At 38.0% G+C, this 15,276-nt stretch overlaps 2 protein-coding genes across 7 annotated transcripts in view; both read left to right on the top strand.

The window, feature by feature from the left end:
- Positions 1-15,276, top strand: part of RABGAP1 (RAB GTPase activating protein 1) — a 169,233-nt gene that overhangs the window by 82,923 nt on the left and 71,034 nt on the right. The gene's annotated exons all lie outside the window — the stretch shown is intronic.
- GPR21 (G protein-coupled receptor 21) lies at positions 9,120-13,616 on the top strand. The gene is made up of 2 exons (XM_005893073.2): positions 9,120-10,064; positions 10,482-13,616. The coding sequence occupies exon 2, from the start codon at positions 10,875-10,877 to the stop codon at positions 11,922-11,924; it is 1,050 nt and encodes a 349-aa protein (XP_005893135.1). The 5' UTR covers positions 9,120-10,064; positions 10,482-10,874; the 3' UTR covers positions 11,925-13,616.

Below are 15,276 nucleotides of genomic sequence, written 5' to 3'. Positions count from 1 at the left end.
AATCTTAAATTCTCATACATGCTAGGATTAATCTCTAGCTTGTTCAATTTGATGTTTATGTGTTCCTATACCAGTATGGTTTTGGTTTTGGTTAAAGAGACTTTGAGTTATGTTCTATTATCTGGTAAAGCAAGTCTTTTTCTTCATTGTTTCCCAAATAATTTTCTTACCTATTTTTGCATATGTAATTTTCCATATAAACTTTAAAATCATTTTCTCCAGTCTCACCATCATCCTGTAAGGTTATATAAGGATTCTAGTTTGAATTACATTTAATTTATATATTAATTTACGTTACAAGTTACATTGTTATAATATATTTACATCTGGGAATATAGTATGTCTTTCCATTTGCCCAGATCTTATGTTTGTTAAGACTTCTTTCATACATGTTTTATTCCTCTTTAGTTAAATTTATTCCTAAGAATTATCTTAGAGTGTTCTTGCTATACCAAATGGAATTTTTTTTTCTGATTTCCATTTCTAAATAGCTAATTGCTACAATAGAGAATAGACTTTTTAAAATTCTCTATCCATGTACTTCTTGATATTTTGATTAATCCTCCTGTTTATACTAGCATCCTTTGAGATTTTCAGATATATGATAATAGCAAAAACAGTTTCACTTCTTTTTTCACTATTTATGCAGGTTGCTAAATTTTCCTATTTTTCTGTTTGATAGAAACATTAAGACAGTGTTTAATGATGATGGTGATAAGTAGCATCACTATTGAGTTCCTGATTTTAATTAAAATGATCTTAGTTTTTCAGACTTCTGGAAAGCATGCTATTCACTTGGGTTGCTTTTTTTATTGTAAGTACTTTTTATTTGATTTAAGTGATTTATTCTATCCAGAGTTTGCTTTTTTTAATTAGGAATGTCTACTGAAATATCTCCCAGGCTTCCCTGGTGGCTCAGATGGCAAAGAATCTGCCTGCAATTACAGGCGACCCAGGTTCCATCCCAGGGTCGAGAAGATCCCCTGGAGGAGAAAATGGTTACCCACTCCTGTATTTTTAACCTGGAGAATCCCATAGACACAGGAGCCTGGAAGGCTGCAGTCCGTGGGGTCTCAGTCTAACATGACTGAGTGACTAACACACACACTGAAATTTTATGAAGGAATTTTTCAGCACTTAAATATGATTTTCTTTAATTTGTTGATGAAGTAGATACATTATCAACATATAATAGACTTCTTGATACTGAACTACCTTTGGCTTCATGGAATAAATTTCTGTAGACCAAATACTCCTGGATTCTTTGTTTTCTTTTCCTACTGGTCTTGACAGAGGGTTTCTCAACCGTAGTCTCTAGTTAGAGCTTGTCAGACGCAGGGTGAGGAAACTAGTAAATAAGCCACTCATATGGCCTCATACATACAGTGTCAGACTTTATTTTTTTGGGCTCCAAAATCACTGCAGATGGTGACTGCAGCCATGAAATTAAAAGACGCTTACTCCTTGGAAGGAAAATTATGACCAACCTAGATAGCATATTCAAAAGCAGAGACATTACTTTGCCAACAAAGGTCCATCTAGTCAAGGCTATGGTTTTTCCTGTGGTCATGTACGCATGTGAGAGTTGGACTGTGAAGAAAGCCGAGTGCTGAAGAATTGATGCTTTTGAACTGTGATGTTGGAGAAGACTCTTGAGAGTCCCTTGGACTGCAAGGAGATACAACCAGTCCATTCTAAAGGAGATCAGTCCTGGGTGTTCTTTGGAAGGAATGATGCTAAAGCTGAAACTCCAGTACTTTGGCCACCTCATGTGAAGAGTTGACTCATTGGAAAAGACCCTGATGCTGGGAGGGATTAGGGGCAGGAGGAGAAGGGGATGACAGAGGATGAGATGGCTGGATGGCATCACTGACTCGATGGACGTGAGTCTGAGTGAACTCCGGGAGTTGGTGATGGACAGGGAGGCCTGGTGTGCTGCGATGCATGGTGTCTCGAAGAGTCGGAGACGACTGAGCGACTGATCTGATCTGAACTGATGGCCTCTCTTACTCCCAGCTATAAGATTTACAGCTCCTTGGTTCTTATGAGTCAAATAAATCGGAATTTAGAGTGGAGGAAAAATAGGGTACTTTCTGGTTTCCAACTTCCAGAATCATCCTCTGGTCTGTCTTTCTTTTGGTTATTTTTCACCTTTTATATCAATGACTCTATTTTGTTTTGCTTTGTACCAGAAATTTACATCAAAAGGCTGCCTTAAAGGATTCTTTTAATACAATAATGAAATAGCAACCTATTCTAATGTTTCTCTTTCCTTCTGTTAGTTAGCTTTGTCTTCTCTGAAGTCTATTTGCATTGTTTTCTCTAGTTATTTTAGTGGCAAGTGTTTTGCCGTGAATTTCAGGCTTTTATCCAGAACCTAAACTATTAGTAAGCCCAGATAATCAGTATTTATGTTTCTAATTGTCCAAAGGAAGTCTTTGGACATTTTACCAGTCTGGAAAATTTTAATTTGAATATCTAACTATAATTTCATTATTTTGCAGATTGTTCTAATTAAAAATCTTTCTAGTGGTTTTGGTAATAGTTAAGGATTAATAGTCCTGGGTGTACTTTGGAAGGATTGATGCTAAAGCTGAAACTCCAATACTTTGGCCACCTCATGCAAAGAGTTGACTCATTGGAAAAGACTGATGCTGGGAGGGATTGGGGGCAGGAGGAGAAGGGGACCACAGAGCATGAGATGGACAGGGAGGCTTCTTGTGCTGCAGTTCATGGGGTCGCAAAGAGTCGGACACGACTGAGCGACTGAACTGAACTGAAGGTTTCAATAAGCTTTAATGATGAGAACCTCCTGTTGATACTAAACAAAAAGGTAGCAAGTTAGCAAATAAAGCACTGGCCATGAAGTTAGGCAGCATGAGTACTAGTGTCAGCTCTGCCACTGGCTTATATGAACTCAAATGAAGTTCTGCACCTGTGACTATTAATTTCCTTTTCTGTGAAATGAAGTTACTGAAGTAAATGGTTGAGCTTCTTTTAAGCTTTAACATTCTGGAAAAATGAAATACCATGTTTGAGACCTGCCCCCAAAATAGCTCATGATTCTACTGTTTCACAATTCAGTGCTCTTGCTATGTAATTTTGTAAGAAAACAGATTGTCGGGGGACTTTCAGAACTTTATTATCTGTTCCCATATAGCAGTTGCTGTAGTAGGTCTGCTGTAGTTTTGAATGTTCATGTCTCCCCAAAGTTCATATATTGAAATCCCTAACACCCCGTACCCTCAACAGTGTGATGATGTTTGGAGGTGGGACCTTTGAGAGGAAATAGATCAAGGAGGTGGAGCCCTCATGAATGGGATTAGTATCCTTATTAAAAAAGACCCTAGAAAGCTCCCTTGCCCCTTCTGTCCTATGAGGACACAGTATAAAATATCTATGATACTCAATCTGCCGCCACCTTGGTCTTGGACTTTTCAGTGTCCAGAACAATGAGAAATAAATTTGTTCTTCGTAGGCAATTCAGTCTGTGGTATTTTTGTTATAGCATTCTAATGTCTAAGACACTGTTCCTTTAAATTGTTCTTTGTGAAAGTAATTTTTAAGTCTCCATATCCCGTCTTGGTAAATTCATGTATCCTCTTTGAGTTTCTGTAAGTCATATCTGTCCAGGCAGTTTTCAAGATCTTTTTATGTTATGAGACTATAATTCAATTTATTATGTATCAACCTAATAATTACCAGTGAATTAAGTTGTTGTCATACTAGAATTTTACTTGAAAGGTCTTCGTGTCCAAAAACAGAATTGCCTGTTGTATTATAAGTATTTCTTATTCAGTCAGTCAGAAATACCTTTGAAAGCCTGCTGTGTGTCAGCCTGTGTGTTAAGGTCTTACGGATATGCCCATAAATAAAATGTACCTGTTTTTTGGTTTAGGGGAATCTACAATCTAAAGTAGACAATTAACTAACCAATTGCAATAAAGTTGCATGAGGGTTATAGATAAGAAAATACATATTGTTGTGCAGCAAATGACAAGAACTTTTCATCTAAGAGTTTCATCTATGAACTCGTGTTCGTAAATTATCGAGAGAGGGTGATTATTGGGATAGGATAGGGGGACTGCATGGCATGTGTGATGTTAAAAGTTGAAAACATGTTCTCAAGGATGAGAAAGAGCTTGGCAGTTTCAAAGTGTATGAAAGTAGGTGGGTAGGAGCCAGATCTTAGAAAGCTTAAATAAGGCATATTTAATACCTCAGGCAATAGGAAGTCATTTAAGCATTTTAAGAGGCAAATCATATATTCAGGTTTGGAAGGCACTATGCAGAGTGATTTAGTGTCCACCTAAAGGTAGATTGTCTCGATTCAAATCCTGGTTCTGTATTTAGGCCGTTGACATTGGGCAATTTAGCATTAAACTTTTGTTTACTGTGTGTAAAATGGTATAATAATAATATCTTATTTGTTGAGTTGTTAGTTTTATGTACTTAATAAACCACTTAATACAATGCATAGCCCCTGGTAAGTATAATCAATCTGATTTCAGTATTGACCCATCTGGTGATGTCCATATGTAGAGTCTTCTCTTGTGTTTTTGGAAGAGGGTGTTTGCTATGACCAGTGCGTTCTCTTGGCAAAACTGTTAGTCTTTGACCTGGTTCACTTTGTACTCCAAGGCCAAATTTGCCTGTTACTCCAGGTAGCTCTTGACTTCCTACTTTTGCATTCCAGTCCCCTATAACAAAGAGGACATCTTTGGGGGGTGTTAGTTCTAGAAGGTCCTATAGGTCTTCATAGAACTGTTCAACTTCTTCAGCATTGCTAGTCGGGGACATAGACTTGGATTACTGTGATATTGAATGGTTTGCCTTGAAAATGAACAGAGATCTATCATTTTTGAGATTGCATCCAAGTACTGCATTTCAGACTCTTGTGATCTATGATGGCTACTCCATTTCTTCTAAGGGATTCCTGCCCACAGTAGTAGATATAATGGTCATCTGAGTTAAATTCACCCATTCCAGTCCATTTTAGTTCTCTGATTCCTAGAATGTCGACATTCACTCTTGCCATCTCCTGTTTGACCACTTCCAGTTTGCCTTGATTCATGGACCTAACATTCCAGGTTCCTATGCAATATTGCTCTTAGAGCATCGGACTTTACTTCCATCACCCATCACATCCACAACTGGGTGTTGTTTTTGCTTTGGCTCTGTCTCTTCATTCCTTCTGAAGCTATTTCTCCTCTCTTCTCCAGTAGCATATTGGTCACCTGCCAACCTGGGGAGTTCATCTTTCAGTGTCATAACTGTTTGCCTTTTCATACTGTTCACGGGGTTCTCAAGACAAGAATACTGAAGTGGTTTGCCATTCCCTTCTCCAGTGGACCATGTTTTGTGGCCCTACACGGCATGGTTCAGTTTCATTGAGCTAGACAAGGCTGTGGTCCATATGATCAGTTTGATTAGTTTTCTTTGATTATGGTTTTCATTCTGTCTGTCCTCTGATGGATAAAAGCTTCCTGATGGGAGAGATTGACTGAGGTGGAAACTGGGTCTTGTTCTGATGGGTGGGGCCAAGTTCAGTAAATCTTTAATCCACAATTTTCTGTTGATGGACGGGGCTGTGTTCCCTCCTTGTTGCTTGGCCTCAGGCCTCCTTGAAGTGAAGTGAAGTGAAGTCCCTCAGTCGTGTCTGACTTTTTGCGACCCCATGGACTGTAGCCTACCAGGCTCCATCCATGAGATTTTCCAGGCAAGAATACTGGAGTGGGTTGCCATTCCTCCTCCTTACCTGAGGCCAAACTATGGTGAAGGTAATGAAGATAATGGCAGCCTCCTTCAAAAGATCCCATTCAGGCACTGCTGCACTCAGTACCCCCAACCCTGCAGCAGGCCACCACTGACACTCATGGGCAAAAGTAGATGTTTTTCTGGAACTGTCTTGCTTTTTCGATGATCCAGCAGATGTTGGCAATTTGATCTCTGGTTCCTCTGCCTTTTCTAAATCCGACTTGAACATCTGGAAGTTCACGTTTCACGAACTGTTGAAGCCTGGCTTGGAGAATTTTGAACATTACTTTGCTAGTATGTGAAGTATGAAGTGAAGTTGCTCAGTTGTGTCCAACTCTTTGCAACCCCATGGACTGTAGCCTACCAGGCTCCTCAGTCCATGGGATTTTCCAGGCAAGAGTACTGGAGTGGGTTGGCATTTCCTTCTCCAGGGGATCTTCCCGACTCAGGGATCGAACCTGGGTCTCCCGCATTGTAGGCATGTGAGATGAGTGCAATTGTGTGGTAGTTTGAACATTCTTTGGCATTGCCTTTCAGTGGGATTGGAATGAAAACTGACCTTTTCCAGTCCTGTGGCCATTGCTGAGTTTTCTAGATTTGCTGGCATATTGAGTGTGTATCACTTTCACAGCATCAACTTTTAGAATTTGAAATAGCTCAACTGGAATTTCATCACCTCCACTAGCTTTGTTAAATATTAACAATTTTACATGTTTCATCAAGTTACATTGTCATTCTGTAAGAATTTGTCACTGAGGCCATCAGAGTCCATTATGAATAAATTGAGTACCAAGGACTGTCTGAAGGCATGTTGCAGTGATGACATAAGGCCAAATGGAGCTGAGCCCTGTGAAACAGGTGATTTAACCTGGCATTGTCTGTTCAGCTTGGCTCTGGGAGGACATCTATACAGCCAGGTTTTTTTGTTAGTTTTACCAAAAGGACATGTTATATATTACTTTGGCTGTCTTTTTTATCTGTGTATAAAAATAGTACATAGAAATTAGCAAATTCACAAAACATAAAACCACAAAGAAAAAAAAATCATTTGTAATCCCATTATCCAATGAAAAGTAGAATTGATTTTTAATGTATTTTCTTTCAGTCATATATACAGAAATACTCTTACTAAATACATCATACAACTACATTATTTTAAAAGGGAAATGTATGGATGAATTTTTGTGAAGACACAGATTTATTGCTTTCCCTTATTAATAATTTCTGTCCTCTAAAAAAAGTGGTTTGTTTTAATCCAAAATAAAACATATAACTCTTAACTAATTATTTTTATTTAGTTTCTAGTATGAATATTTTGAGGGCTTCCCAGGTGGCCATGGTAAAGAATCCGCCTGCCAATGCGGGAGACGAAAAAGATGCGGGTTCGATCCTTGAAGTAGGAAATGGCAACCTGCTCCAGTATTCTTGCCTGGAGTATTCCATGGACAGAGGAGCCTGGTGGGCTTCAGTTCATGGGGTCACAGAGTCAGGACACAACTGAGTGACTGAACACGTGTGCTCACGTACACACAAATATTTTGATTATAGCTGCTCCTAGAGTGGTTTTATTAAAACAGAAACAAAATTGAAAGCACTACTGTTTTACTAATGGTATTGTAACAGCTTGTTGGTTTCATTGCATTTTTATAACATTTTAAATTCTTTAAAGCTATCAGTTAATGTAACAGCTGTTTATATCAGCATAACTACCTAATTTTATATATGAGAAACCTGAGATGGAATAAGAGACTAAGTTACGTGCCCAAATTACAAGTAGTTAGAAAAACATGGACTCTTAGCTTTGGCAAATGGTTTTGCCATTTATTGAAATGTAAGTCTCAGAAATTATTCTTTTTTAAGTCAATATTTATTAAGCACTGAAAATAGGAAGATCAGAAATAAAGTCTACGTCAAATGTAGAGGGTAATGAGTAATCTGGTTTGGCTGGAGGGCAAGGTATTTGGGGGATTTGGACTAGTGAGATCAGACTGGAAAGTCATTGGGAACCATAGACTCTTCTTGCATAATGGAGTTCATAATAACCCTAATAAAGCATGTGCTGATGGATATTTAACAAGCAGAAATGAATAGATTATAAAAATGAACAAGAAGTACAGAAAATATTTAATGATAGCCCCAAATATTAAAAACTAAAAGGGGAAATGAATTTGAGAGCCATTATAGAAATAGATTCCCAAGATATGGTGAGTAAGAATGGTATATTAAGGGAGAGAGTGGTCAAGATGATTCCCGAGTTCATACCTGAGTGCTTGGGGAAATCTCAGGGGAAAAAAGAGGTTTATTTGGTAGGAAAAATGTATTTAATTGTTGGATGTGCTATGGTTGAAGTCTCTATAAGACATCCAAGTAGAAGATGTGTGACCAGTAGGCAAATTGTGGATGGAAAAGAGAACTCAGGAGTGAAATCAGATCTGGAGACATAGGCAGAGAAGTTACCTGTCTAATGGGAATAATTTTTAATGCCATATCATCATTCCTTCTTGCCTACGTATATACAGTCTCAATGTATTTGAGGAATGCAGGGCAGCAGTGTATCCAAATGACTGTTGTTACCACCCTTAGAACTAGGCAGTCACAGTGAGAGAGGGCACCTTAGGATTCAGAAGAGCCCAAGCCTCAAGCAGCACAAGGTGACTAGTGGGAAAACACAGACTAGGAAGGCTGTTTGAGTTGTATGAGAAGAAAATAAAGTTATATACCTCCTGTTTCTTAGATGTTGGTAAACCTTTTGTGTACACCATCTGCTTTATTTCTCAACAATCTCATGAAATAGAGAGTATGATCTTCATTTTGAAGGTGATGAAACTGAAGCCAAGAGAAGCTAAGTGATAATAGAGCAAGGAAGCAAGGATTTGAACCGATGGGAGTTCAGTGTCACGGGTCCTTTTGACATACTTTGCCATCTTTTCCAGTAAGACCTGTCGATTAAGCTATCAAACTTATGCTTAATAGGCTTTTTAGTTCCTTGCCTTTGTGTAATAAGCACAGTGCTTCAGATCTTAAAATGTAATTGAATTCTGATGGTGAGTAACCATTGCCTGTAGTGAGAAAGCATGTGTGGGAAGCAAACAAAAAATGAAAGTTGGATCTCATAATATACATCTCCATCCCAGTATGCAGACCTTCTGAAATGTTTTCAGATGTCAACATTTGTTTATTTTACTCTACTGAGTTATGTGAAACTTAGAAGAATGAACTGAGAGTCCAAAGATACCTGGGAGAAAAGATATTAAAAATACACAATTAACTAAAAATTGTCATAATTTGACACTCCCAGTTAGCTGAAAATTGTGCTCATTTGACATCATCTGAAATGCCACAGTACAATCCCAATTTGTGTTAGTAGGCACAGACAAGATTGTGTGTTCTAGGATACAAAGCTAGTTTGTACCATGAAACTTCCTGTAATTGTGGGTGCATTTACTTGCCCATCTTTTGTTTGTATATATACCACTTCACAGCAAACTAGAAGCAAGTTATGACATTTCAACCAGACGATAGTGTTGAATATAGGAACAGTGTAATTCTTCTTTGTGTGTGCTGTTTCTGCAGTATTTGAAATGGATGGGATTTTCTTTGTTTTTTTCTCTTAAAGACCTAATTTTTAAATTTGCTTGTTATTTTGGTCATGTTTCTTAAAACTGATCCGTATATAGTGAACCATGAGAAGAAATTAATGCCAAATATGTAGTCTTCTAGCTAGAACTTCTGGTGCTGGATTTTGATTCTTCAGTTGTCATGCACTGTTAACATACTTTCATTCTTTAACATTGCTCTTTGTTCTGTGGGAAATGCTACAAGAAAATAGGAATTTCCTCTCACCGTTAGCCCTCTGGCAGTGTTTTTCAGTCTAATTCCCGGCTTGCACTCAGTCCTGGTTACTACCTCCTCTTCTTACTGGCAGTCTAAATTCCGCTAATCTACGAAGAGGGGGGTTCCAGACCGACGAGGAAACAGCTTTCAGACGCTGCACTGCAGGCATATTAAGTTATCCCCTCACTGTGCAGTCTGGAAATCGGGGAGCATTTCTCTGGCAGTGAATTCTAATGAGCTGCTAAAGATGCCAGAGCCTGTGTGCGCACCCGGGCGTTTTCTTCTTTCCCCTCCCCCGCCTCTTCCTTTTCCCAAGCCCCCTCTTCTCCCTATTTCTCCTCCTCCTCCTTTATCCCCTCCCTCTGTGTCTCAGTTCTGCAGTAAACGAGGCTGAGGCACATTCCTGCTTTGCAAGGCTTTCAGCTAAGGATGTTCTGTGGCTTTTGTTTGGATTGCAGCATGCAGAATTACAGGTAATACTCGGAAATTGAGCTAGACAGATCAATGCTATTGAAATGTTTTCTAAGAGGCAAAATATTGGAATCAATAAAAAAAATTAAGTTATCTTGGCTAATTTTATTAGTGGTAATTAAATGGTATAAGTAGATTCCTTTTCTCCCCTGAAAAGCTCAAAAGAAAGGAAATGGGGTTAGATTGATCTGACTGGCGATTGATTTTGCTTTATGTTGGTCATGAAAGACTGCTGTTGCTGCACCTCCCCTGTAAAGTAAGAACCATTTATGTGGGGGTGCTGCTGAGGGTAGGCGTGAATAGTTGACCTGGGTGGGGTGGGATGGAGTGGGAGGTGGGATACCAGCTTGAGCTAGCCAGGTTCTTGATTAGGGCATTGGATACAAAATGTAAAACGCTCTCTCCTTTTCTTCTGTCAGCTGTTCAGAGGAGACTCATTACAACTCTTGCTGAAGTCCTAGCCTTCCTCCCTTCTCTTCTGCCCCTGCCCCCCACCCTCACTGGCTGAAGACCTTGTACCCAGAGTTTGCCTTACTCCCCTGGTGCTATGTGTATGGTAAACCTGGTACTATGGCCGCATCTGGGACTGGCCAGACAACTGCTGCTGGTTCTCCCTATTCCAAGAAGGATTTAAAGGGGAATTACACTGCAGGCAATGCACCAGAGCGGCAGCATCGCGAGCTTGGGGACTAAGGCTCCTCGGGCATTATTGCAGACACACAGAGCTGACCGCAATGACAGCAGCTGCTCCTTTGAACTGTTGGCAGCAGCCAAGCGGCAGCATGAAGTGAAAGATCACTCCTGAGCTCAAGATGAACTCTACCTTGGATGGTAATCAGAGCAGCCACTCTTTTTGCCTCTTGGCATTTGGCTACTTGGAAACTGTCAATTTTTGCCTTTTGGAAGTATTGATTATTGTGTTTCTAACTGTGTTGATTATTTCTGGCAACATCATTGTGATTTTTGTATTTCACTGTGCACCTTTGTTGAACCACCATACTACAAGTTACTTTATCCAGACTATGGCATATGCTGACCTCTTGGTTGGGGTAAGCTGCCTGGTCCCTTCTTTATCACTCCTCCACCACCCGCTTCCAGTAGAGGAGTCCTTGACTTGCCAGGTATTTGGTTTTGTAGTATCAGTTCTGAAGAGTGTCTCCATGGCCTCTCTGGCCTGTATCAGCATTGATAGATATATTGCTATCACTAAACCTTTAACCTATAATACCCTGGTTACGCCCTGGAGACTACGTCTGTGTATTTTCCTGATTTGGCTATATTCCACTCTGGTCTTCCTGCCTTCCTTTTTCCACTGGGGCAAACCTGGATATCATGGAGATGTGTTTCAGTGGTGTGCAGAGTCCTGGCACACCGACCCCTACTTCACCCTGTTCATCGTGATGATGTTGTATGCCCCAGCAGCCCTCATTGTGTGCTTCACCTATTTCAACATCTTCCGCATCTGCCAACAGCACACAAAGGAAATCAACGAAAGGCAAGCCCGCTTCAGCAGCCAGAGTGGGGAGACTGGGGAGGTGCAGGCTTGTTCTGATAAGCGTTATGCCATGGTCCTATTCCGAATTACTAGTGTATTTTACATCCTCTGGTTGCCGTACATCATCTACTTCTTATTGGAGAGCTCTACTGGCCACAGCAACCGCTTCGCATCCTTCTTGACCACCTGGCTTGCTATTAGTAATAGTTTCTGCAACTGTGTCATTTATAGTCTTTCCAACAGTGTCTTCCAAAGAGGACTAAAGCGCCTATCAGGGGCCATGTGTACTTCTTGTGCAAGTCAGATGGTAGCTAAGGACCCTTACACAGTTCGGAGCAAAGGCCCTCTTAATGGATTTCATGTCTGAAGTGGTTCAAATATTGAGTTGCTGTGTGTTTTGTATGTGTGTGTTTCCTTTTTATCTTTTTGTATCTCTAGTTCTCTGGGAAATATGGGACAAAATAATTTAATAATTTGATTCTAAGCAATAGCTGACAAGTGATCCATCCAAAATACCTTGTTAAGTTTGCAGAAATGATTTTTTTAAGTGCTTTTGAATTAGAAAAATCAGGACCACGAGGATAAATTGCTGTTCATAATGTCATGGAAGTAACTGTATTTCTCAGACTTAAAAATGAATAAAGCCATATCTAACACCTCTCCAGCTGGCATGACTAAACCTGGTTGTGAAAAGCGTCAGCATTTTTCAAAGTCTTTGTTTTCTTGTTGCTTTTTTGGGTTCTTTCTAGCTGTTTAGGCTTCATGTACAATTGATTTAACAGGGAATATTAAAATACAGTGATGAATTAACTGTATAGTAATTCAGTGATGAATTCCTCATGTATGTCACAGTGTAACTATGCTGCAGGTTTCCATACTGCCATTCAGAAAGCCGAATGTTTTGTCTTATTCTCTTGAGAAAATTCTCAATGCAGTGAATAATGTGAAAACTTAAACATGAATTTTAAATTTGTGTGTTGAATCGTGAAGCAAAAGTGCAGTCAAATTATATAATTTATATAAAAAACTAAAATATATTTTGTGCCATCCTTCACTGAGACCTAAAGAGATGTATGTACTAAAAGTGATTGCGTTCTAGTATTTTTGCCCATGCCTTTGTGTATGTGTGTGTTAAGAATATTTGAGTTAGATTTTTCCTTTATAGCCAAATGCATTTTAATAACCTGAAAAATAATTAAATGACAGGCTGATGGCCTCCACTTTTATAATGGTGAAAATACATTAAAATGTATCTTTAGTTTCTCTGCTCTTTTTATCTAGAGACCTTTTGAAATATTAGAATATCAGGAAGAAAAGCGTCCTAAGCAACTTGAGTCAGAAAATACACTATACATTTAGCTAGTTCTTTTTTTTTAAATAGAAGGCGTTGATTGAGGTGTTCTCTTTGTAGTTAAATGGAATCATCTAATCAAATAGCAACTAATTCTTTTTAAAAGCATTCTTTCAGCTAGTGTTAAGAAATCCATATTTAGTGTTAAGGAATGAGAGAAGTTCTGATTAAATCTCCATTGCTATTCTCTTTCTGGGAAAAAAAACAAACATCATTGGGTTACAGTTCATTTGCTCAAATAGGCTTTTTTTTTTTTTTTTTTTTTTTTCCAGTCAAAATACTAGCAAAATCTATAGAATTAGTAATTGAGAGTGCTGTGTATTTGTATGTATAGTACTGTTTTGTTTCTCAAAGTGGTTATGTTTAGAGCAAGAGGTTTATTTTTCTAAAAGGAAAGAAGGATTTCCCAGCAGCTCCAGGCATAAAGTATTTCCTCTGCTTTCTGCTGGTTTTAATGTTTTGGAAGTCTTCAGGGAACTTACATGATCTCTGCCTTTGGCTAGATGTTGTAATAGGAATGTGACAATAGTGTGCAGTGAGATGGAAGATAGAAGAAAACGAAGGGAAATGGGTTAAAGTGGATTTTTGAGTCCAGGGAAGGACATGGATATTTATAAAACAGACAGATGTGGTTTGGTTTTCCATCATTAAGTTTAAATGTTTATGCTAATACTTGTTCTCTTAAAAATAAAAACGCTTAAGTAGAATGATTTTGAGGTTAAATCTCTAAAATCTAACAGATTTGAAATAAAGGATAGCATTTTACGATGTTAGATTTTAGAGATTTGATTTAATCTCAAAATCATCCTACTTAAGCGTTTTTATTTTTAAGAGAACAAGTATTAGCATAAACATTTAAACTTCAGATTCTGAGTTCTTCCCAAAAGCTTGAAAATTTGGTTCTGAATTATTTCAAAATTTAGAACTCATATTGAAATTGCGAGTTATGTTAACAGTGGCTTTAAGTTGCCATTTGAAGTAGAAAACCTTTTCTGTTAGATTCTGAAAAATAGCTGTATATAATTTCCCTTTATTTAAGTGGCACAGATTTTTTTTAATTTCCCTTTTTCATGTATATATTAAAGAATGTAAACTGTTCAAATTGGCACAGTTTGCTTGTCAGTTTTTAGTTCTACCAATATGGTAATCATAAAGATTAATTTGTATAGAAAACTGATGTCAAATCTACTAATTAGTCAGTTAGCATCAGTTTTTACTTTTGGGAGGACTCGGCCCTTTTAATTTTTTCTTGCAGTAGGATTCTGTCTTAGAGAAACAGGTTTTTGGTAAAGATTTTGTGGAAATTTCATGGAGATGAGGAAATCTGTTTAATTTTCTGGAAATGGCTAATCACGCTGATATTTTAATGACTGGAAAGGCAGCAGTTCTTTTAATAAGAGCTTTTGTTAATAGATTTTTATATTTTTTCCCTAATATCAAATTTAGATGTTGTCAGAGGTCCCCCCTCCCCCAGATTAGAACCTCTATCAATGTCCCAGCCTAAAACTAAAGTAGAAATTAAGTAGATTTAGTAATTTTAAAGAAAAACAAAGCACCACCACCACCACCCCCCACCCGCCATGAGGCTTGCTTAATATCAGGTGTCTTTCCAGTTGGACCTTGTAAAGGCTAAGGTTTCTTCCAGGTATCAGTTCTGTTCTCATATTCGTTATCTATACTGCTTTTAAATTTTTGTTTTCTTGTGGTATGTGCATGCTGGGGAGAAGAGATGTGTCTGGATACAATCATACAGTCTTGGGGCAGTTTCTGTGTGATACATTTGCAGTTCATATGTATTTATAAGTAACCTTTTCATCCTGGCCTATTTATTGCAACATTTAATGACATTTTGTTTAAATACCAGTCTTAACTGGTTGAGAATGATAAAAAGTATTAGAGTCAGTCACCCTAGGCTTTGGCAAGACAGCCTATTTAACTTTATATGGTATATGACTAATACCAGAGGAAGTGTAAGCTTTTATGATTGTGTTGAAATTATTTCATAGGAAATTTAAAAATGAGACTATACTAATTATATCTGTAATTAATTGTGTTTTTAATACAATGATTTCACTGAAAGTGTGTTTTTTGCTCTTAGAGTGGAAAAGCAATTACAAAAGGACAATTATTCCCCTTAAATGAAAAAATTGTCTTACAGCAGAATGGCTATTTGCATTTTTCATGGACCAGTTAATTCTTACCCTAAATCACATTTTGAAAAGAATTTTCTTTAAGGTTTATTGCTGGCTAAATACTTTTTTGAGCCTTTTAAATGACTTTTCCTTTTTACTTGAATAATGGTCTCAGTATTTTAAGGATTGGGAAAACTTGAATTTTTTTGTACTATTAAATGCATTTACTCTTCACC

Source organism: Bos mutus, chromosome 11, assembly GCF_027580195.1.
Source record: "Bos mutus isolate GX-2022 chromosome 11, NWIPB_WYAK_1.1, whole genome shotgun sequence".
In the NCBI taxonomy this organism is placed as follows: domain Eukaryota; kingdom Metazoa; phylum Chordata; class Mammalia; order Artiodactyla; family Bovidae; genus Bos; species Bos mutus.
This window is presented reverse-complemented; position numbering and strand designations above follow the sequence as displayed.

What these genes read in the sequence shown, in the direction of transcription:
- GPR21 (XM_005893073.2), top strand. Translation starts at nt 10,875, where the DNA reads ATGAACTCTACCTTGGATGGTAATCAGAGCAGCCACTCTTTTTGCCTC.